The following is a 22,139-nucleotide window of genomic DNA, read 5'->3' on the forward strand; positions in this document are numbered from 1 at the left end:
ACATTTGATGTTAACACTACTAAGTTACGTGTACATAGTAGGTACTAGGCACTACTAGTAGATTCGACCGACATCTGGAGGTAGGTACTAGGTAGCAGCTGCCACCTGTCATGGTAGCTACTTGCACCGGCGATTTCCAACATTAAAGGTCAACATTGAAGTACTACGTAGGTTAGCCTGGTTAGGTAGGGCCTGGTAGGTATACCTACATGGTAGCTTAGGTGGGGTTGGACACCGTTGGAGGGGCAAAGTGTTATGTACTACATGTATCTAATTACTAGTAGTACAGATGATAGTTACTTGAACATTGAAATATCAAAACTCAATTCATCCCATCCATTTCTCAACAACATCTCGGATATGTGACAAAGTGCTCGATGCATCAAACCCCTCCGTTTTAGATCTTTCAAATCTGGTCCTCGTCCTGGTCCCTGTGAAGGACCTTTGCTTGGCAATGTCATCTTCCGAAAACCAAGCACCATGTAGACCATAAGGTACACGTTGTGGTAGCTTGACTTTAGCCACCACATCTCGCATGTTTCTAGCATTGATAACCCAAAGCTCACTAACGGACTCATCATTACACTCGCCTTTATCGTTTAGCTGATACTCGTCAAATACGTACGTAAGTAGCCATCCATCATCTTCTTCCTCTGCTTTTGCACGTCGCACGAAACGCGGTTCTTGCGCAAACCAACCCTCGGGCATCGGGAATACCTTTATTGGATCACTTTCATCCGTACTCTGCATCACCTCGCTGATGCTTCTGTTGTCAACGCAACCTTTAATCTGTTGTGGTGGGTGAGCAATGCCTCGGGCAATCAGCTTCGTCGCCTCAATTTTAACTAGACAATCGATCTTGGTTGCTCTTCCAAGTGCAGGCGAGTACGATGATACTCTTGTGCTGCAACCATAGATGTAACGGGCTTCCCTCATGGCATATGATGCTGATAAGCTTGGAAACTCGAATGGAATCGCCGATAACGCCCACTGGTGCCGAATTGTCGGCGTCTCCTCCAGCGCTCCGCTAAATACCGGGAAACTGTAGTAGTAGAGTCGACATTGTTCCTCCTCGACATATTCCAAAGGCACCGCTTTAAGTATAGGTGTTTCCAGAGCCCCTGCGCTATACAATAGCGATGCCGATGTAAGACGGCATACGAGAAGGTGGACGCATGTCTCGGGTTGCGGCACCATCCCATGCGTTTCCCAGCAGTTGGCCGTATGGAAGATGACACATGGATTGGTCTCGAACCATTGAACCTTTTCCGGTTCGTATCGGGGAAACACCCCATAACGTGATCGTCCAGATGCATCATATGAAACAACAGGCTGCCCTCCAATGCTGTTCATCGGATTTAGGGATAACGGAAGGTCCATGATCACTGTATAGCGTGCTGATACACCAAAATCATGCATCATCTTGGGCGACCTCACGCCTAAAACTGGCATATTAAACACAGAGTCAAAGCCACCCTCTTTTGTCGGTGATATTGGTACAATCGAATAGTAGACGAATGGCTTGAAGAAGACGGCGTGGAATGCAATCAGCTCTTTCGTCACAGGATCGACATGTGGGTGGCCAGTTGTCCATTCTTTCATGAACGCCATCGGACCATCTCCCCCGAAGCCTGTTCTATTGTCGAGGCTCTGTTCATTCTCCGCCCGGCGTCCGTTATACCATCCAATAGTCTCCAGATTAGGGAGTTGAAATCGAATCGGTGGACCACTCTCGCAGGTCGCCAAAGCTCTGCCATCATGATATATCACACTAGTATTAGCAACACTGATCTTCTTGATTGATGCTTTAGACCCCGGAAATTTCGACAAGACCACAAGAATTATCGTTCTCAAGACCGCTATAATGATGGCTATTTTTGAGGTACCGATCAAAGTCGCGATGCTGGGCAACAATGGGCGCCTTAAATTACAATTGTCATCTGCGTTCAAGAACACATCAGTGAGAACAAACTGGTTCACAAATTCCGGGTTAATGTTGCCCTTCTCCCCTCGCCGGAAGAGGACGCCAGTGAGCATTCCATCCCCATCGAACCAATGCGAAACTCTCCCTAAATTATTGTTGGTTATCGGATTCGCACCGTTGCGAACATACTGGCCTCCCGCAAGCACCCCCGGAAGATCGCCGGTATAAGTACATCGTGTAAGTCTTCGAGTCCGATCAATAGGCGCGAAGTTCCCAGTCAGATATCTGCTTCCAACAATAAGCAACGATAACACTCATTGTTAGAGCCTGCTCTTAGTACGTACGGATGCAGTTTATGGATCATGTTCTCCATTTGATACAAGAAGTTGTCCAGCCAAAATTATTCAAGGCAGGTCTACTTCTAAAGTCCTTCATACCCGGATAGTCTGCGTAGCCCTCGCACCAACTTGCAATCAACTGTGCACTACGAAAAGTCTGACAATTATTGTCCAGTAACTTCTCGAGTTTTGTCCTTGCCCAAGCTGTCGACTTCATGATGACGAGACCTGGATCGAGTGCTCGCTGCTGGAGTGAAGGATGATGCGTTTATTGGGATGAATGTGACGACATGCATACATCGGTTTCCCACCACCGCATAAGATGTATTCTAGCATCAGCCTAGACTTTTGGAAGATACTTGCCCAAAGACCGCGCCAACAGAGGCCGTACATACTATATAGTGGTGATTCAGTCGGATGATGTCATCAAGTCCTGTTCGGCTCGTGCGGGAACAAGGAATAGGTACATGTGAAGCCGCCATTAGAACTCAAATCACACGATAGTGGGAAAGTTTGTTCACCTAGTAATTTCTCCCTTCCATCCATAGGAAATGTCTTCTTTCTCCTGTATCGTTAGTATGGTAGTACCTCATAGTCTTACCACCCTTCGGACAAACGTCAGATCCGATACCACTCCCCTTACCTTAGAACCCGTCATTAGACGAGATTCTCAAGGAAAGCCTGGTGCGTTGCTAACAGGCATACCCGGATAGTGCTTCTACTAATTGCAGAGATATGACACGATCATGTTTTCTGGGCTGGTTTAGTATATTGTACGAGATAATGAAGTCACCATTCATGAAGTTAAGTAGGTACGCTTTCATTTCAAGCTGGATCTCAGGCATTCAAATATATAGTCTTCTGTCCACGGGTGCAACACTTTCCAACTTCGATCTTACCTACTACTTAGGAGTCAGACGTACGCTTCATATACTCTATATTACCAACACCGTTGCTCAACGGCCACTTGTAAATACGCTACCGTATCCACAGCCCTCAAGATGTATGGACTTGGGAACCAGGCACTTAACGTCAACAGTGTCGTCGGCCAACATGCCAATCTGGAAATTACTAATCATGGTTCAGACTGGTTCTATGCCGTCTGTGCCTTGATGGGTCTAGCCACCCTTATTTTCATGGGTATGGCCTTCATGAAGCCCAAAGGAGAACGAATCTTTCACTACATCACAGCCGGTATAACAGCTATCGCGTGTATCTCGTACTTCGCCTTGGGCTCAAATCTTGGCCAAGTTCCTATCCAAGCGGAATTCATCCGCCCAGGCAACAGATGGACTCGATCGGCAGGAACTCGAGAGATATTCTATGTTCGGTATATTGACTGGGCTATCACCACCCCTTTGCTCCTCCTCGACCTTCTCCTAACTGCGGGAGTTTCCACCCCAACGATTCTGATCACACTACTTGCCGACGAGATTATGATTATTACTGGCCTAATTGGCGCTCTAACTCAGACTCGTTACAAGTGGGGGTTCTGGACCTTTGGCATGGCATCACTCTTGTTCATCGCGTACCAACTGCTGTTCAACGCACGGCGTCAAGCATCAAGGCTAGGTGGCGACCCTAAGCGAACCTTCATGATATGTGGCGTATTGCTCCTCTTCGTATGGTTCATGTATCCAATTGCTTGGGGCCTAAGCGAGGGCGGGAATGTCATCCACCCGGACGGCGAGGCTGTATTTTACGGGGTCCTCGATATCTTAGCGAAGCCTATTTTCGGAATAATCCTCCTAATGGGCCACCGGAAGACTAGCATGTCACAGCTGGGCCTTCGAATTCGGGACCGTAGCCACATCACTAGTGAGAAGTATAGTCCAGGAGACATCCACCGTGACGGCGTCCATTCCGAAGGCCCTGGAGAAAACGTTGGTGGCCACCCCAGTCATATGCCTGCTCCCCAACCCCACGTCTGATCAAATATTGGGATACGAATCCTTCATCGCATCATATTATCGGCAGTACTTCTATCAATTGTGTCTACCATTTCGAGGCACTCGATTTATCATCTCAGCCCCTTAACCTAGGTTGACTTGAGACTTGATTTTCAGATGAGAGCATGAATTGTTTGGGTTTATTCATCTAGCCGACGAGTGGATTATTGGGCTAGTTCCAGGGGATGAACTAAATAGTCACGGCGTATATGATACTCAATCTATTGTCACAATACAGTACCTAGTATATACCTACAAGTACATTGTTTGTTATTCACCCCTTTCTTTCCAGTCTACAAGTCCCTGTCTAGGTGTTGATAAAAAGAACTCTTTACATGTATGTAGTAAGCTGCATAGGTACCCATCTAGGTTGGCAGCCACTACGTATTCGGACAGATTATGTAGGACGGAGGCTGTTATTCAGCTCAATACAGCTCAATACCACTCAAATCCCTGAATAAGCCGGCATCCCCACATTTCTTTTGCATGACTTACAACGGGAGCCTACCGAGTACATATCGTGTCTGCCTGGAATAAGCACGTGGTATCGGGTGTGTACCTATGCAAAAACGTTCGTTACTGCTATGTAGGTACTAGGTAGTTAAATATGCTCTACCACACATTCTCGGGCCATCGTAGCTAGACGATCTATAATCTACAGTAGGTCATTAAATCTTATTCTAAGGATGGAAATATCCACAACAGTCCGCCTCTTCACATTACCGGATGGACGGACCATCTCCTACGCCATCTACGGCGACCCCAACTCCTCCCGAACCATCTTCTACCACCACGGCTACCCCTCCAGCCACGAAGAGGCCCTCTCCTGCCATGACGCCGCGGCCCAGCACAGCATCCGCTTAATAAGCGCCGACCGCCCCGGCTTCGGCTCTTCTACCTTTCAACCCGCTCGGAAACTTTTAGACTGGCCGGCCGACCTCCTGGCTCTGGCCGACCATCTGAAGGTCGACCGGTTCGCCGTCCTCGGCGTCTCCGGCGGCGCCCCCTACGTGCTTGCCTGCTGGCACCGGATGCCGAGGTCGCGGTGCGTCGGGCTCGGCACCCTCTGCGGCCTGTTCCCGACGAACCTGGGGCTCTCGGGGATGCTGGTCATGACGCGCGTGCTGTTCTGGACGGCGTCGTGGTCGCCTTGGTTGGCGGGGACGGTGCTGGACCTTGCGGTGGGGAGTACGGCGAGGAGCGCGAAGAAGGAGGAGCTGGAGAGGAAGGTTGATGGGTCGTTTGGGTCGAGGCCGAGGGCTGATCGCGATGGTGAGTGAGGTGCGATGAGAAGATTGTTTGATGTGCCCCCTTTTGATGGTTGGTTGGTTGGTTGGTGCTGACAACAATTAGCCTGGAATCGTGGTACGCACCACGTTCGTGAAGCGCTCACCGGAGGCACGAGGGGCGCGTTTGAGAATGGGCCCAAGGGTGCTGGGGTAAGAGTTCACTTTCACGACTGCATTTTTTTTTCTTAGCTGGAATTTTGATCCGCTAACTGACAGCACCCCCGTACCTAGTGGGAAGCCCAAATCTACGCGTCAGACTGGGGCTTCACTCTCGAAGAGCTCGAGACAGAGCCCGGGAAGGTGATATTCTGGCACGGCGATCAGGATGTCAATGTTCCCCTTGCCATGGCGCAGAAGGCGTCGAAGTTGCTGCGGAACTCGGAGCTGCGTGTTGTGACGGGGCAAGCGCACCTGAGCTTGGTGGTGGATAAAGCGGATGAGGCTATCCACACTTTGGGTCGCTTGATTGATGAGGCGTAGTAGAACTTACGGTGCACTAATGTAGTGACTATTCACTAACTATTCAGGCGGTAGAGGGCTGTCTGCTTTTTTAATGCGTTTTTCGAAGGTCTTTCTATATCATGGGACGGGGACGTTTGGGTACAGCGACTAGGGTAAAATCAAGCGTCATCTGAGTCAAAGGTGATATTCAATATTGCTTAAGAGGGATTAATTATTTTCTAAAAAGGGGCGAGGTTCCTAATTTAATTTTCATAACACTTTATTACAGCTAACTCCCCTTCCCCCTTTTCTAACGGAACCGTTGCCGAATTAATTACAGCTATCTAGGCCCCTTTGCACGTTGGCACTAGGTAATCGTTACCAAGAATTTATACTGGCACATGAAAAATGCGAGTTTTTCTTCCCTTGGAATGAAGAAGTAGTAGCGTGTACGATTTCCTATAATCAGATTCAAGCTTTGAAAAAAAAAAAGAATACGGTCCCTTGATTGGGATATTGTTGCTTCATGCCCCCTGTAAATCATTTGCCTGTGGGGGTCAGTATATTTTCAATTCGCTCCTTAATCCTCAACACCCCGTCATGTCCTTGTTTCGCAGCCGCCTCGTAGGCCATACGATAAACATGTAAGTTTTCCGCGAATCCGAGTCTCTTGTCCGTCCAGCCCGTTAGCTGCCGAATCTTGGTACTGTCGACCCACTGGCTGTACCCAAATAGCAGATCTACAAATGATGCTGTCTCTTCACTGGAAGGACCTGGGACCACGCCGCCATGCAGGTTGTACTCGGTGCTCAGCGCTTGTGCTATGCTACCCAACGTATCATAGGAGTGTCCCGAGATATTAAAACACTGTCCTGCAACGGCCTTCCGGTCGGGATATTCCGCTAGGGCCAAGTACGCCTCGGCACAATCATCCACATGGCAGCTGTGAATGATAGTGTTAAAGTCGTGAGGGATTCTGAGTGTACCATCCTCAGCTTTGGTTGCCGCAGCCCCAAGTTCAAACGCGAAACCGGTGTAAGAGCCGTCGTAGCCGAAAAGTGGCGTAGGGCGTATGAGCGCGGCATCAAACAGGTCTGCATGCTCAAAGATCTTTAGTGAGCTGTAAGTTCGCTCCTGAACAAACGCAGCAGGTCGCAGAGGCGACTCTTCAGTGTGAGGCGCAAGGCCTGGGGATCCGTGTACCCCAGTTGTGCCGTAATCTTTGCAGCCGGAGCTAAATAACACAAGGGGCCCGACCCCGTTCCGATTAGAAGTCTCGGCCAGCTCGCGAAATATGGCCACGAGTGCCTCGAAGTGCGCGCCAAAGGGAAGTTGTTCTGTGCATGATACAACTACGTCGACAGTCTTGGTGTATTGGTATAGGTCCTTGAGGAAAGTAGTATCCGGGGATACTGAGCCGACGATAGGTATAATTTCCTTGGCAGCAAGATCGTGGGCTGATTCAGCACGCCGGACAAGTCCATATGTTTTCCAACCGGCGCGTACGAAAGCACGACACACTGCAAAACCGATATATCCGTTGGCACCGGTTACGAAGACGCTCTTGGTCGGCGGCGGGGGCATAGGGGATGGCATCGCTACTATTGTAGTAGTGACGTAAACGATTCGGACACGAAAGCGCACCTATTTGACTCCAATTCTATCATCAAATATTGAGCTAAGCTGGCTCGACTTATTATATGCTTGCTGACAAGCACGTAAAGAGGCCTTTTCTATCAGGGGGTTGATAGGCTTGAACTGGGGAACTGGATTTGTCATCGTATCACCCCCAATTGCATGTTGTAGCTTATTAACCATACCGAATCCTGGCCCGTCTCGGGGCAATTGAAGGCTCCGTTAAATAGTAGGGCCCTAAACTCGATTAAGCCGAGATTGATACCAGAGCTTTTGTGACACTCCTCGATCGAATGAAAACAGAGCTCAAAGGTATTTCCCTAGGGTAGGTTAGGAAATATCACAAACTGCTGGGATGGCATTTAGCTATGTCAGGTCTCGGTCGTGGAGTATTTGCCATTTGGTGTGAGACACATTGATATGATCTCTCAACTCCCCGACACTGCCGTACGTTGGTGTTTTCCCGCTCGAAACACATAACACACAGCCGAACCCGTCTTCGTGATGTGATTTACCAAGAAACCTAGGCGAAAGCTTGAACCCTTCCTTCAGCACCGTGGCTTTCCAGCACTTGGTATGATCCCCATACCATTCATATCCGCATCTACAAGCGTGATGTTGCGGTATCGCTTTTCGTGGGTTAATTTGATATTTCAGTGCCTCGGGGCAGAACATGCTGAATACGCTATTGTCAACCTGCCAACCAGGGCTGGTCATGGAGGAGTAAGTGGAATGACGATTATGGGAAATTAAGTTGGGAGTTGGGGGCGGAGAAGGGGGTTCCGATTGCGAGTAAGGAGACTTGAGGCTGGTCGTGGAGGAAGTGATGTGCGTGTCTTCCGAAACGTCTGTATGGACTGAGCCATCATCATCGGCTGGCTTCACTGTACTATCATCACTCATCATACTACTACGTCTCGACTGCTGATAGGCTCTGCTAGGTAGAGTTCGGGGCAACAGCCGGCCGACGGCAACGCGTTTATATTGATCGGCTAAAGCGGCCAAGCAAGAGACCCGGACGTCTTCCGAGGCACGTACCATTGCAAACAGTGGAAGCGAGTTGTCCTCTGCTTGTGTCACTTCGCGCAGTGGGTTTAATTGGCTTTGCAGACGCTTGAGGTCGTCCTGTAGTATTCGGCGGCATATTTCTACACGTCCTGGTTAGAAGAAGAAACAAGTCAACTGGGAATGATCATGGAAGCACACCATCCCCGATTGCGTATCCATCACCAAGAATCTCGGTTCTGTTCTCATAAGTTTCCCTAATCTTCCAGGCTGAATGACTTAAAGACGCATGCAAGGCACAAGCCTTGCTACTATAAGGGACATCTTGGGTACGTGATGGATAATGGTTCGCGCGCCATTGTCGGTGCCGCCACTCGGTGTAGTACTCAAGAGCCGCTTCGTAGGTCGCCACCAATGTCTCAACGAGGTCGCTTACAGTGTCAAGGTCCATGAAACTTGACTCTAGTGCCTACTTCAAAGCCCTACCAAATGATTACGCGGCAGCGCCGTGGCACATGACGATTCACTTAAAGGTGGACTCGAGATAAATGTTATGAGTATAATGAGGAAAAGAAAAAAAAGAAAAAAAAGAAAAAAAAGAAAAAAAAAATACAAGGGAGACGGGTAGGAGACGAGCGGTAAAGGAGTGGAAGATAATCGATAGGCCGAGAATAGAGGCATGTGAGTGAAATGTAAGACATCTGCAGATAACCTGAATGGTAGATACTGATACTATGTATGTGACTATGTATGTGACCATGTATGTGTGGTTGGCACTGGTTGCGTAGTCTCTGGTCCGTATTCGTTCAATTTCGTTGCTTGAGTCTGATGGATGCAAGCATTGCAAGGCCTTATCTTCAGCTTGGATATCGCCCTAGGAGATTTAGGTGTATTAGGTGTATGAGAATATAACCTAATCAACAAACATTTAAAGTATCTAAGCCGACTTGAGGTATGGTAATGACGATCTATAAATGTGTCGTTGTATCTGATGTGACATAGTATTCGTGTTTGTTTCGTTGCGGAAGAGGCCGCGGCAACTGTTAATATCGGAGTTGTTGTTCCCTAATGTTTCTATCTGTGACCTGGTAGATAGTTAAACCTAGGCACTAAACCTAGGTACTAAACCTAGAGCTGGTGGGTACTGGTAGGGATGAGATAGACGTGCCAGTGTGCCACCTCCCCGCGTCAAATCGGGTTCGTCTCTGTAAGCCACTAGCTAAGCTGCTATTAGCTTAGCAGCCTGCTAAGCTATTATTAATTAAGCTACTAACCTAGGTAACTTCGTAAGCCCCGGGGTATCTGGGGGCGCTCTCGTTAATTTTCCCTTCATCTTACATACTATGTACATGAATTTACATGAATTTACATGAATTTCCATACGATTGATCATTTTCAGAACTTCGACATTCCTCATCAACCCGACCCCAACAAGCATGACTACTACCCAGTAGAAGTAATAAATGAAAACAAGTCACAAATATGTCACGTCCCCTACGGTCTAGCTGTGATCGTTGTCATTCTCAAAAGCTCAAGTGTCCCAAAGAACCCGGACTTTTCTCATGTACGAGATGTCTAAAAGCTGGATCTACATGCGTATTCAGTCCGGCTGGTCCGAGTATCCGACGCGCTAATACCCCTACTACCGCCTTCTTAGACGGCAGTCTTAGCAGTCTAGACATGCAGTTCGATTGGTCTTGCCCCGGCCCGGGGAATTCTCTAGGAGCAGACCCTCCTGAATTTATCATGAACCATTCACAGCCGGATGTATCCCAATCGGCCGAGACAGAACCAGACCCAGTCTCGCAGGATCCACGGTCAATCTGTGTTCGACAGCTAACCACCTTAGCTGCTGAGCTTGACCAAGTATCTTTAGATCTTACATCTGTATTACATATTCATATACCCCAAAATGAGCTCCTTGAAGATGGACATGCCAAGCTCTTTGGCCACTTTGCCCGTCGTGGTTTCGTCGATCGGCTCTTCATCTTGGTACAACGTCTTACCGAGATCTACCCCCAAGCGCTAGAGCTTCTATTCGATACGCTCAATCCTCCCCAGTGCCAAGATCCTGATTGCTTTCATACTCTTAAAATACCTAACGAACTACACGAATTATTCTCAGGCTTGGACGATAATCAAAACGAAGTCGATGTCTTCCTCTTTAACCTTTTGGTATTATGTCACGGAAAAGTCGTAGATGTAATGGGGTCCTTGATCCTTTGCGCCAGACTGTGCTCGCTGACTACGGTAGCCTCTCCGAGTCTACACCAATCAGGCGCGCACATTTCTGAAGTTCGTATTGGAAGCTTCGTTGCCAACAATTCGGCAGCGTCGACGATGCAAGTAGTTCTCTTGATACACCTTACCTCCGTTCTCCTAGATTACTCTCGGCAACTGAGTGAGCGGACAACTAAAATGGTGGAGCATGAGTCCAATAGTAAACAAGGTCAAGTGCTGTTACTCCAATGCCAAATATTGGAAGAGAAGGTTGTTGGAAAGAAGAAATTATTGGAAAAGGTCAAAGTTTGGGTAGCAAAGCCTGATATTGTAAAATTATTAGCAACAAGCTCATGAGTTACGAGAAAAGGTATCACTTGATTATCTAAATACCTACCTGGCCTAGATACTAACCTAGGTGGCATATATAGCTGTTCACATATAAAGTAGTGCAAGACACAAGAATGCTTTTAAGAATGTTTTATAAATGTTTTTATATTATACTACATGCTGATGACCTCACCAAGACTAACCAGTAGCTGCACTCCGTCGATCTACGATCAGAGAAAAGGGGCTACCAGGCCAACTTTACATACTTATCCGCACTTACCTCTTCTTTGAGCTGCACTTGGAACACTTTTCGCTTTTGCGTACCGTGTGGGAATCGGGAGCATCCATCGGACCAATCAGGGGGCAACGACCATAAGACGCGACCAAAGGGCACTGGACGACCTGGCTCGAGTAGTTGGCTCGGTGGCCGCAGCGGTAGAGGAACTGAGGTTGCCAGCACATGATGAAAGAGTGATGGGGATGATGGAGTTGACTTGGAAGATGGGTTGCTCGACTCGATTCGTGTTCCCGTGGAAAGAAGTAAGTGCGTTTAAGGATCAACTCAGTTCAATCTGGGAAATCTATTCCTTGATTGAATGAATGATTGTGAAGCTTGATGGTGAAGTGATGAGAAGAAAATGACTTGACTTGGGATCGCAACTTGACTTATATACACATTCCTTCTCCTTGATGATGCTCGGGGGCTTTACTGACAATGAATATTGTGTGACTTGGATTTGAAAGGGGCCCTTGAAAGAGCATTGTAGTGCCCCCCTTTCTCTTTGGCAAAGGTTCAGTGATATGGACATAAGACATCTAAGACTAGAATTCTTAGTACCTACCTAGGTACTTAGTCTGATTTTCTTTCTTGTCTCTAAGATCAAGGAGGGCTACAATAGTGTATTGTCTATTTCTCTTGACGTCTTTACGCGGGCTCTTACTACTAGGTACTCTTTGAAGTTTTCAAAAGGCTTTAACTAGGTGCCTGGCAATTATGAGACTAAAGGTCAATTTAGACAATGCATTACCCTTGTTCTTGAAAGAGAATCAGGTGCTTTCCATAATAACAACTAGTGAGCTTTGTTACCTATCTCTATTGTCTTCTCTCAAGTGTCGGTCACTTTAGGGCAGTGAGGATTAGCTAATGAAGTACCTATCACCACATGAAAGGCCAGATCAATATAGGGCAGTGATTGATAAATTAGACATGATTGTCAGGTGTTGTAGACTTGGCTAAGCACGTTGATGAGAAGTGGCTCAAGTGAACGTCGATGATCGACTCAAGGAAGGGGACTCAAGTGCCAGAAAGTCTAAGAATAGCATGACAGTGAAAACGACCTTCTACCAAAAGTGAAGTTGTAGTTCCACTCCATAATCACAGCTCCGTTTGCCTAATGCTACCAGTCTGACAAATACTCACTCTATCACACAACTAATCATCACCCCCCCTATAAACCTGGGCAGTCATGCGGCTACCTCGTGGCCACCAGCCAATTACTCCACATAATGTGACCTACACACCGTTGCCCCAAGAGCTCATGCGTCTATTCACCTCTGAACTCAATCAAGTCGAGAATGCTGATTGGTACGAGTATGGGGCTTGCAACTATGCTGCAATTTACCCGGACGACCTTTAGCCGTGCTCGGTAGCCGTCTCGCCGTGTCCAAGGATGTAAGGTCGTCGTCAAGTATGATTCGGTCATTCGGAAACACAAATGCTATATTAATATTATTATAGCTTTACGAATCGTAAATGTGTAGACCATGGGTAACTAACTATAAGAACATCTTCATCGACTCGCAGTGACCCGAGTTGACTTGCCTATGTACTATCTAGCGACGAACATCTAAAACCTCAAGCTAAGACCATATAAACATATTTCTACACATTTTTCATATAGTATGAGAATATTGCATAGGTATCTACACAATATGAAGTCAATTACGGCCCTGCTTGCTCTTTTGACGGCTGCGGAAGCTCATTGTAAGTGAAGACAAATATGACAGTGGATGTTCAACAAGATTCTAGGGGGCTAATAATCAGGTATACAGACACCTTCCCGGCTCTGATAGCGAACAACGCGGCGACTAACAAGTGGGAGTATGTGAGAAAGACGACGAATTACCAGAGTAATGGACCAGGTTCGTGCTGATATTCTTTGCGTTTCGATACTCGACAATACCTGGAAACTAGATAAAAGTTGGCTAACTTAACGATGTGCATAGTCACCGACGTGAACTCCGAACAATTCCGCTGCTACCAGCTTGCGCCGGGCAACGAGGGCGCCAAAACCATGACCGTCGCCGCCGGCTCGACCGTCGGCTTCGCCGCAGACGCATCCGTCTCGCACCCGGGGACCCTGCAATTCTACATGGCGAAAGTGCCGGCCGGCAGCACCGCCGACGCGTGGGACGGGTCCGGCGCCGTGTGGTTCAAGATCTTCTCGCAGGGCCCCAACATCGCGCCCAGCGGCCTCACGTGGCCGAGCCAGGGGGCCAAGCAGGTCACGACGAAGATCCCGGAGTGCATCCCCGCCGGCGACTACCTGTTGAGGGTGGAGCACATAGCGCTCCACTCCGCGGGCTCAGCTGGGGGTGCGCAGACGTATATTTCGTGCGCGCAGCTCACGGTCACGGGGGGAGGCAATAAGACGCCCACGAACCTGGTCTCTTTCCCGGGCGCGTACAAGGCGACGGACCCTGGGCTGCTGATTAACATCTACTATCCGGTTCCTACGTCTTACACTGCTCCAGGGCCGGCCGTTTTCACTTGCTAGGGCTTGGTGGAGGTAGGCTAGGTAGTTAGGGGAAGTTGAAAAGGCTGCTCGAATTATGTGGCCTACTTAGGTACTTGGCCAGAGAACCACTCTTCAGCATAGGGATTAATGAAACAAATCATTCAAAAATAAATTGCATTAACCGGGAGGGAGTATTGCCCGCTTCGAGTATGTGATTATCCAGTAGGCGTAGATGGGATACTAACTGAGGTACTTTCTATGATGTGAATTTACCCCTTTTAACACAAGACACAGACACTTCAACATTTGCACACGTAGACCATAAAGAACACAATCAAAAAGCTTCATGCCATCGGTATCAATAAATTAAAGACCATGCTCGTGCCTACGCTATGCTACTCCTGACTCGTCTATAAAACACTTGGGGGTAGTATCTACTCTCATCTCAAGACCCTTCCTCATCCGCAAACCCTTACACTAGCTTCTTCTAAGAAGTAGTAGCGTCAAAGGACAAAAAGGTGGAAGCGTTTCCGGCCTCGTCCTCGTCCTGCTGGATGTTGTTGTTCAGCTTCTTCGTCTCCGTCGCCATGTCAGCCGTCACGTCCTCTCCCTGGGCCTGCTGGATCTGGAGCTTGAGGATGGTGGCCTGGAGCTTGAGCACCTTGTTCTTGATCTTGCCGCGCTGGAGGGCCGCGGCCGCCTCGCCGTCGGCGCTGTCGATGGCCGGGTTGAAGGCGCCCTTCTCGGCCTTGTTGCAGATCTGGTTGACCGAGTTGAGAAAGTCGAGGTCGGCCTCGTCGGCGGCGGCCAAGTTGTTCAGGTCCAAGGCGCTGAAGACGGCAAGCGCTTCCTCCTGCGCGTTACCGGCGACACCTCCAGAGATGGAGATGTCGTTGTAGGTTTGTTGGGTGAAAACACCGGCCTGGACAGCAGCAGCTGCGGCGGCGATGAGAGCAAGCGAGAAACGCATGGTGAAGGGTGGATGATTTTGAGTGTGAAGGGTAAGAAGTAAGATGCGAATACTTTTAGTCGTCAACGACTGGGCCGGCTTTATCCGAGTTAACGAAAGAGTAGAATTAGACGAAGTCCGAGTATTGGGAAGAAAAGAAAACAGCACAGCTGCACGAAAAAGAGGGAAAGGATGATGAGGGGGTGGTGGTGTGGTTGAAGATGTTTTGCGATGGGATGGAGAGGAAAGGAAAATGGTGATATGCAGGCGGGATTATCGCAGATCTTATACGACATGATTTTCATAAACCCAGAGATCATCTTAACAATCCCGGGTCCCTCATTCCATATTGGTAAACATAACCAGACCATGAAGCGCCGGCAACGACGAGCATCGCTTATACTAGTCGATTTGGTGTGCAACGCACTTTGCGTGAAGTCATTCTTGGCTGAAACCCATGCCTCCTTTTTACTCGTCCCAAGATTAGTATCGTAGAGATGGCCCAAGGTTACCCTAGGTTAGGTGCCTAGTATAACGCCCGATATTGGCGGAGATCAAGAGCTGACATCTGATAGTTATGGGTGGAACATTTATCGATACGCGGAAATCAGATATCAGATGAGGACCCTTCATTGATGGGGATGGTCGTGGTGGAGTAGCCTGTGTTGTGCCGAGGAACACCTACCTACTACTATGTACTAGTAGTAGCCGCTATCGTGAGGCTCTCTGAACCCTTAAACTAGATACCTTAATTTGAAATATCATCATGATCTGACTATATATTTACCGCTTACCTATCTGGTAGGTAGGTAACTTTTAGTACGTACTAGGTATAGATCCGCACAGGGTATTCTGCGATGGAAGACCACGGAGTTCACTTCTTCTTCGCTCTGTAGGACCCGACTACGACCTCCTAGGTCAAGGGGTGAGCGGTTAGGTATTGTACAAGTACACTGGTACAGCGTACTAGATAAAATGGGTGGCTAGCGAAACTGCAAGGTACCTAGGTAGCCCCTACATGATGCTACATCAAACAGCCCTGAATACTTCTAGGCCCGCATTTCGAAGCTACGGGGCATGTAACCTGCCGACCCTAGGTAGGTATTTACAGCTTGAATCAAGGGGCAAACCACGTTTTAGAGCATGGATTTGAGACGAATATACAGAATAAAACATTCTTCTTTTCTTTTCTTTTATTACAGACGAAATACTAGCCGCAATCGTCCATGGAGAAACATCATGGTTCCCGTGGACGGGTAACACCCACCTAACTTACATGCATATGTATGATGTAGGTGTAAGCAGTGTGCATGTAAATCCTATGAAGCAAAGAATGAGATCAGTTGGAAGATAAATGTAGTTATAACTACATTCTTGATTTATAATCTGCTGCTCATTTGTAAGCTATAACTCTCTTTCCATCCATCTCATCGCGTTACCATCTCGCAGCTATCGCCATACCCCTCAAAAATGGCGACATCTCACCCATTTGTAATCCAATCTGATCTGATCTGTCCGGAGTAAAGAGTAATATAAAGATACAAAAATATAAGGGGGTTTCATCATGAAATAACCTGTCGGAGGAACATCCTCTACTGGTTATTTTCGTAGCCATTCCAGTACTAGTCATGGCCGCCGAACAACAAAAGAAAAAACAGCTTCACCTAGGCGCTTTCATGCGCCCGGTGAGCTTGCACACGGGAGCATGGCGTTACCCCGGCTCTTACCCCGACGCGAACTTCAACTTCCAGCACATCAAGTCGTTTGCGCAGAAGTTGGAAGCCGCCAAGTTCGACGCCTTTTTCATGGCGGACCATCTGGCCGTCTTGAATATGCCGGTAGAGGCCTTGCGCCGCAGCCACACCGTGACCTCGTTCGAGCCCTTCACTCTGCTGTCCAGCCTGGCTGCCGTGACTGAGCGGATTGGTCTCGTGGCCACTGCGTCCACGACCTACGACCAACCCTACCACATCGCACGGCGCTTCGCGTCGCTTGACCATCTAAGCGCAGGCCGCGCGGGCTGGAACATCGTCACGACGGCCAACCCGGATTCCGCGCGCAATTTTGGCCAGGACGAGCACAAAGAGCACGGCGAGCGCTACGCGCGAGCCCGCGAATTCTACGACGTCGTGACGGGCCTCTGGGATTCCTTTGCCGAGGACGCCTTTGTCCGCGACGTCGAGAGCGGCATCTACTTCAAACCGGAGCGCATGCACGTGCTGGACCACCACGGGCCCGAACTCAACGTCCGGGGCCCTCTGAACATCGCCCGCCCGCCTCAGGGGTGGCCCGTCATCGTGCAGGCGGGACAGTCCGAGCCGGGGCGGCAGCTGGCGGCCGAGACGGCAGAGGTGGTGTTCTGCGCGCCGCGCAACCTCGAGGCCGGCAAAGAGTTCTTCAAGGACGTCAAGGGGCGGCTTGCTGCCGTGGGCCGCGACCGCGATGATATGAAGCTGCTCCCTGCGGCATTCGTGCTGATTGGGAACACGGTGGAGGAAGCCCAGGCGAAGCGACTGAAGCTGGACAGCCTCGTGCACTACGAGAGCTCGATTGCTTCGCTCTCCATCGCGCTCGGCTGCGACGTGGCGAACTTGGACCCGGACGGCCCTCTGCCGACAGAGCTCCCCGAAACCAACGCGAGCAAGTCGGGTCGCGAGAGTGTTCTCAAGCTGGCTGCTACGGAGGGGTTGACGGTCCGGCAACTCGCACAGAGGTATGGCGGGTACTCGGGTCTCGCCTTCGTTGGGACGGTGGAAACGGTAGCCGACGAAATGGAGCAGTGGCTGGTGCAGGAAGGATCCGACGGGTTCAACCTCACTTTCCCTTTCCTACCCCAGGGTCTTGATGATGTGGTGGATCTTTTGATACCTGAGTTACAGCGCCGGGGCCTCTTTCGTAAAGACTATGAAGGAACGACGCTTAGAGATCATCTAGGCCTGAAGCGTCCACAAAACAAGTTCTTCTCTTAAGAACTTGGTGTAGAGATATATACATATATATATCTGTAATGATTAACTAAGTTTTAATGCTTGTGGACCATGTAGGAATGTATGTATGTAATCCATATCGTTCCCTCGCCGAATGGTCTAGCTAATTTCTTTAGTGTAAGTGATGGTTGGCCTGTTCCCCTAACCTGGCCGGAATTGCTAGACATCTCACAGAGACCTAAAATTCACGCTTAGGCAGCTGGTTGCTTCCAATAATATAGTAGCTATACGGGTCAAGTGTAATGAATGAGTATGATATTTCCGTACTAGATATCTCCTGGGTTCCTAGCCAGGTCGTAGAGATACCCAACACCTAAACTAGGTATTTTGGCTATCTGTTCCAACTGGAACCCGTTGCCACGATTTGATAACTAAACTAATTCCATCCCCCCTTTCTCCACCGATTCAACCCCACAGGGGCTTGTCACCAAGGCTGATACAGTGTGTGCTTGTTGTGTCCGTTGGCTTGTATAGAGGCCATACGAGGCTCAAAGAAGATAGCTTGTCATGATGTCTTTGGCGTATCAAGACACTACAATCGGACATTATCATTTCCCAAAAGCTACATTGTTAGTCGAGTCTCCTAGGTTGACGATGAGAGCGATTGCAAATACTTACAAGGGTCGATAGGCTGCGCGCCACCGTCACCGTTCTCGTTGTTGTAGCAGAGATTCTGGGTCTTGTGTAGTGCCATTGTTGATAGGAGTCTTTAGCGATGATGCTAAAGATGGTTGAGTAGGTGAAGATGAAGGTTGATTTGAGTGTGCTCGATGGCTTTGAATGAATGTAGAGATACTGGGGGAGCACTGCCATTATATACAGTCCATGAAGCCATGTCGAAGTAAGTCAAAAATGCTGCGCAAGTGAGCCCATTATCAAGTTTTCTTTTCCCTTCCTTGCACATTTTCGCAGTCGCTGTAGATGTGGTCGACTGAATTGCTCGCACTTGAGCGAGAGGTAGCGTGCTTCGTTGACAACATAGCTTGCCATATCCCGCGCAAATGCGAAAGAGAGCACACGCCTCATATTTACTAGCGTTCCCTTATAGGGACGCAACTTGAAGGGATTCGCGAATATTTGGCACCGAAGTCCGATTTTTCGCAGACATCCGATAAACTCAGTAGGTATCTCGCAGCCCCTATTTGCCTAGGTTAGACATTAGGAACCTCTGAAATTCTGCGAACTGGGAAATGGGTTTATTCCCTGGATAAAGTGTTAAGCTATCACGTATATCTAGTTAGGTATTTATCAGGTCTGGATCGATGAAGGGAATTTCTTCTGTACTGCTACCATGATCTTTACATATAAGTACCTGTGCCTATAGTTTGTAAATAAGGTCTGCATGGTATAACTAGAAGTCAACCTACCCGCTATCAACGTACCCGACCTACTAGATTGACTGTACTATGTCCAGAGGAATCAATGTAGGGCTACTTTCCTATTTGATTACTCATAATAGGCATCCCGGCGGTAGGTAATAATTCCAGCTTTTATTCATGTTGCCTCAAGATTTATCATACGAACGTGTGGGCTTGTTAGAGACAGTTGCGTTTCTCCAAACATCCATCTTATGTTGCTCCTGTTTCATCTACGTGCATAGACGCTTGAACAGTAGGTGCTTGCAGCTTGCCATTTAAAACATCTGCAGGTTTGGACGGAAATCCAGTCCTAGTGGCCGAGGGTTCGGTTAATAAAAGATATTTCTGCACTTTCATGTACGGGGTTTCCACTCAGTTGCGCGACAAAAGCGTGTAGTGGGCGCATTTGCGCGGGACCTGGTAAGGAAGAGGAGAGAAGAGGGGGAGTTCAGCCCCGGGTTTCTATCAATATTTCCATGTTCCAATATTTTGATAGAAATTACTACCAACTCCCACGCCTTCGATGCTCACGAGTAAAGTCAGCCTAACGTAGAAGCCATACTTTTATTCTCTATATTCAAACTACCACATACCATGGACGGAAGAAATATTGCTAACATTGAAGAGCTAAGCAAGCGTTATGAATACATGCTCACTTCACAACCACACGCAGAGTCCTACCCTGATATTCGATCCGCCAAGAATCCAGCCCAGACTGCACCATACACGTTTAACCCCCCGTCAGTTAAATCTGATACTATTAGCACTTCGAGGGAGAGCATCTTTGACCGGTCCTCAACCGGGCACTCAGCGACCAGCTCAGACGCAGTTGATGATTATCTTCCAGAGCTTCGTGCAACCAAGCCGTGTGACAAACCCCCTAATAACGAGGACCACAGACACACTTTTCCTGATAGCTTACAGTCTTGGCAAGTCTGAATTTTTACATTATCGGCTACCTTTAACCCCTTTCCGCCCTAGAAAATATGACTTCTTGCATTTTAATCGTGAGCTAACTATAGAAATGCATAGGGACCCCTCGAATTGGATCCATGGGGTCGGTGGATTTGTACCTGAGCACCACCCCGAGAGTAACACAAATGTGGCAAGTCAACACGGTCATGCAGAACTTGAGAGCGAACTTGAGAGCGAACTTGATGACGACGACTTCGATTCCGATGACGAAGGCCACGACGATTATCAACGGAGTAGCAAGCTAGATAGGATCGAAACAGCCGTCTTGGAAAATGTCGAAGACTTAGAGTTCGCCTCTCAGTTGATTGTAGAGCTGCACAAGGATCAAGTTCACCGGGAGGAACGAACAATTGGGGGTTGGCAAAAAGGGGTCATGAATTGCCAAAATTCGCCAGGCTTTGGAGAGAGCTCAAATCCAACCAATGGAAGTTCTAATGCAGATCAGAGAGGTTCAAATTCTTCCAAAAGACGGCGATCTTCTAAGTCAAACGGTAGAGGCGGTAGGGGTATTAGTGGTTCCGATAATGGAGATGAAGAAAGAGACGACGAAGGCAGCGGATCACCAGAAAACCATGACGAAGGGTCAATCTCGGGAGATCCTCGAAAACGATACGCCTGCACGCTCAACAAATTTGACCCTGAGCGGTTTTGCAGTAACATCCATACAGGTGATCAGTTCCGAGTGTGTGAATCGGGATTCAAGACAATCCAACGTCTGAAGTATGTGCTGACCATGACACTGGGTATTGTGTAAGGCTAAATATCAGTCTAGGGAGCACATAAAAAGGAAGCACTTGGTCATACAATGCGATCGCTGCTCTAAGAACTTTTCAGAAAAGGGGAAATCCATGGAAGAGGGCATTGCTGAGTTGAGAAGACATCGTCAGCAGTTGGAGTCGTGCACAATAGCAAGGGCTGGACAAGGTTGGGGAATCAACTGTATGCGGCCACTTTACTCCCGTTCTCAATAAGCCAGGTTCAGAGGTTCCTCTCTACCTAGACTTCTCATCACAAAGTACCTGCTAACTTTTATTATCACAGTGGAACAGTGGACACTGCTAGATAGAAGCGTCGGTAAGAAGAGACAAAAGGTGTCCGAAATCGAGAAATGGTATGACATATGGGAAACCATTTACCCAGACGTACCACGTCCTCCTCATCCTTGTGAGCCTTTTTTTTAATTATAGAGACTTCATGCGGAATATTTACTTGATGCTTATATCAGCTGCTTGCTAGGGGCCGAGCGGACTACCCCTGGGATTAAACTACGACCAACATCAGAAAATGCTCGAGATTTCTTCATGATTTTTGCAAGATTCTTACAACATTATACTGATTCTGGCAAGATCCAGTTCATTCCAGGACAAGAATCGTTAATGAGAGAACGTATCAACTCGATGGCTCAACAGGCATATAACCTCCACATGAGCCTGAATGAGAACCTCTCTTTGGAAAATATTTCCTGTAGTGGCCAAACACCAACCCAGATTGTTACGCCTAAGACGCCGGCTACAGAATGTCAGAATCTGGAGATAGCGCAGCTGCAAATATCAGACCCGAATGACATTAGTTGGCCAATGTTTATGCCGGAGTCTTATTCCAATGGTACCTCGGCAAACTTGTATTCTACACCATCGTCCAATATCCCCTTGTCACACATACCAGACAATAATCTTAACGACTTATATTGTCAAAGTCCGCCCACAACCCTCTCTCGAGCTGCAGAATATCCGGAATTCGAGTTTTTTGATTTCGGGCTGTGTCCTCCCACGGGTCCTGGCGAGCAGGATGACTTTTTCCATATGACTTAACTTAACTAGGGACAGGCTAGTAGGATTTCACTTGTTCAACATATTTCATTGTCACCTGATCGGGTTCGAGGAAAATTGAGGGAGGAAGACCGAACAATTTCACTTTCATGTCTGCTGTTTCCTAAACACTTTCCCTTTGCTAATACGACGGTGATCTCCGTATGGAGCAGTGAATTTATTCTACTTTATA

At 48.2% G+C, this 22,139-nt stretch overlaps 10 protein-coding genes across 10 annotated transcripts; 6 read left to right on the forward strand and 4 right to left on the reverse strand.

The window, feature by feature from the left end:
- Nucleotides 1-309: 309 nt before the first annotated feature.
- Nucleotides 310-2,291, reverse strand: GGS25DRAFT_507879 (carotenoid oxygenase; the record flags this gene model as incomplete). The annotated part of the gene is made up of 2 exons (XM_049262427.1): nt 310-2,209; nt 2,269-2,291. The coding sequence occupies 2 exons, from the start codon at nt 2,286-2,288 to the stop codon at nt 328-330; spliced, it is 1,902 nt and encodes a 633-aa protein (XP_049113252.1). The 3' UTR covers nt 310-327.
- A 660-nt stretch (nt 2,292-2,951) lies between these two features.
- On the forward strand, nt 2,952-4,463 carry GGS25DRAFT_457188 (bacteriorhodopsin). Its single transcript, XM_049258901.1, has one exon. The coding sequence runs from the start codon at nt 3,264-3,266 to the stop codon at nt 4,191-4,193; it is 930 nt and encodes a 309-aa protein (XP_049113253.1). The 5' UTR covers nt 2,952-3,263; the 3' UTR covers nt 4,194-4,463.
- Nucleotide 4,464: 1 nt separating this feature from the next.
- GGS25DRAFT_457155 (alpha/beta-hydrolase) lies at nt 4,465-6,231 on the forward strand. The gene is made up of 3 exons (XM_049258900.1): nt 4,465-5,483; nt 5,565-5,650; nt 5,732-6,231. Exons 1-3 carry the CDS (start codon nt 4,898-4,900, stop codon nt 5,978-5,980), a joined length of 921 nt encoding a protein of 306 aa, XP_049113254.1. The 5' UTR covers nt 4,465-4,897; the 3' UTR covers nt 5,981-6,231.
- Nucleotides 6,232-6,481: 250 nt separating this feature from the next.
- On the reverse strand, nt 6,482-7,537 carry GGS25DRAFT_515898 (NAD(P)-binding protein; the record flags this gene model as incomplete). The annotated part of the gene is made up of 1 exon (XM_049263129.1): nt 6,482-7,537. The coding sequence occupies one exon, from the start codon at nt 7,535-7,537 to the stop codon at nt 6,482-6,484; it is 1,056 nt and encodes a 351-aa protein (XP_049113255.1).
- Nucleotides 7,538-7,766: 229 nt separating this feature from the next.
- On the reverse strand, nt 7,767-9,646 carry GGS25DRAFT_457324 (uncharacterized protein). The gene is made up of 2 exons (XM_049258902.1): nt 8,783-9,646; nt 7,767-8,724 (listed from the first exon to the last, which is right to left on the reverse strand). The coding sequence occupies exons 1-2, from the start codon at nt 9,030-9,032 to the stop codon at nt 7,943-7,945; spliced, it is 1,032 nt and encodes a 343-aa protein (XP_049113256.1). The 5' UTR covers nt 9,033-9,646; the 3' UTR covers nt 7,767-7,942.
- Nucleotides 9,647-9,888: 242 nt separating this feature from the next.
- On the forward strand, nt 9,889-11,278 carry GGS25DRAFT_507901 (uncharacterized protein). Its single transcript, XM_049262428.1, has one exon. The coding sequence runs from the start codon at nt 10,064-10,066 to the stop codon at nt 11,156-11,158; it is 1,095 nt and encodes a 364-aa protein (XP_049113257.1). The 5' UTR covers nt 9,889-10,063; the 3' UTR covers nt 11,159-11,278.
- Nucleotides 11,279-13,063: 1,785 nt separating this feature from the next.
- GGS25DRAFT_515900 (glycoside hydrolase family 61 protein) lies at nt 13,064-13,908 on the forward strand (the record flags this gene model as incomplete). The annotated part of the gene is made up of 3 exons (XM_049263130.1): nt 13,064-13,115; nt 13,184-13,273; nt 13,358-13,908. The coding sequence occupies 3 exons, from the start codon at nt 13,064-13,066 to the stop codon at nt 13,906-13,908; spliced, it is 693 nt and encodes a 230-aa protein (XP_049113258.1).
- A 338-nt stretch (nt 13,909-14,246) lies between these two features.
- GGS25DRAFT_457505 (uncharacterized protein) lies at nt 14,247-14,944 on the reverse strand. Its single transcript, XM_049258904.1, has one exon. It carries the CDS (start codon nt 14,837-14,839, stop codon nt 14,357-14,359), a length of 483 nt encoding a protein of 160 aa, XP_049113259.1. The 5' UTR covers nt 14,840-14,944; the 3' UTR covers nt 14,247-14,356.
- Nucleotides 14,945-15,925: 981 nt separating this feature from the next.
- GGS25DRAFT_457977 (monooxygenase) lies at nt 15,926-18,026 on the forward strand. The gene is made up of 2 exons (XM_049258909.1): nt 15,926-17,866; nt 17,922-18,026. Exon 1 carries the CDS (start codon nt 16,447-16,449, stop codon nt 17,785-17,787), a length of 1,341 nt encoding a protein of 446 aa, XP_049113260.1. The 5' UTR covers nt 15,926-16,446; the 3' UTR covers nt 17,788-17,866; nt 17,922-18,026.
- Nucleotides 18,027-19,151: 1,125 nt separating this feature from the next.
- On the forward strand, nt 19,152-22,127 carry GGS25DRAFT_457648 (uncharacterized protein). Its single transcript, XM_049258906.1, has 5 exons — nt 19,152-20,092; nt 20,196-20,858; nt 20,911-21,077; nt 21,180-21,302; nt 21,375-22,127. Exons 1-5 carry the CDS (start codon nt 19,758-19,760, stop codon nt 21,947-21,949), a joined length of 1,863 nt encoding a protein of 620 aa, XP_049113261.1. The 5' UTR covers nt 19,152-19,757; the 3' UTR covers nt 21,950-22,127.
- Nucleotides 22,128-22,139: the final 12 nt, after the last annotated feature.

This window comes from Hypoxylon fragiforme (genome assembly GCF_022984875.1).
Source record: "Hypoxylon fragiforme strain CBS 206.31 chromosome Unknown GGS25scaffold_9, whole genome shotgun sequence".
Classification (NCBI taxonomy): Eukaryota; Fungi; Ascomycota; class Sordariomycetes; order Xylariales; family Hypoxylaceae; genus Hypoxylon; species Hypoxylon fragiforme.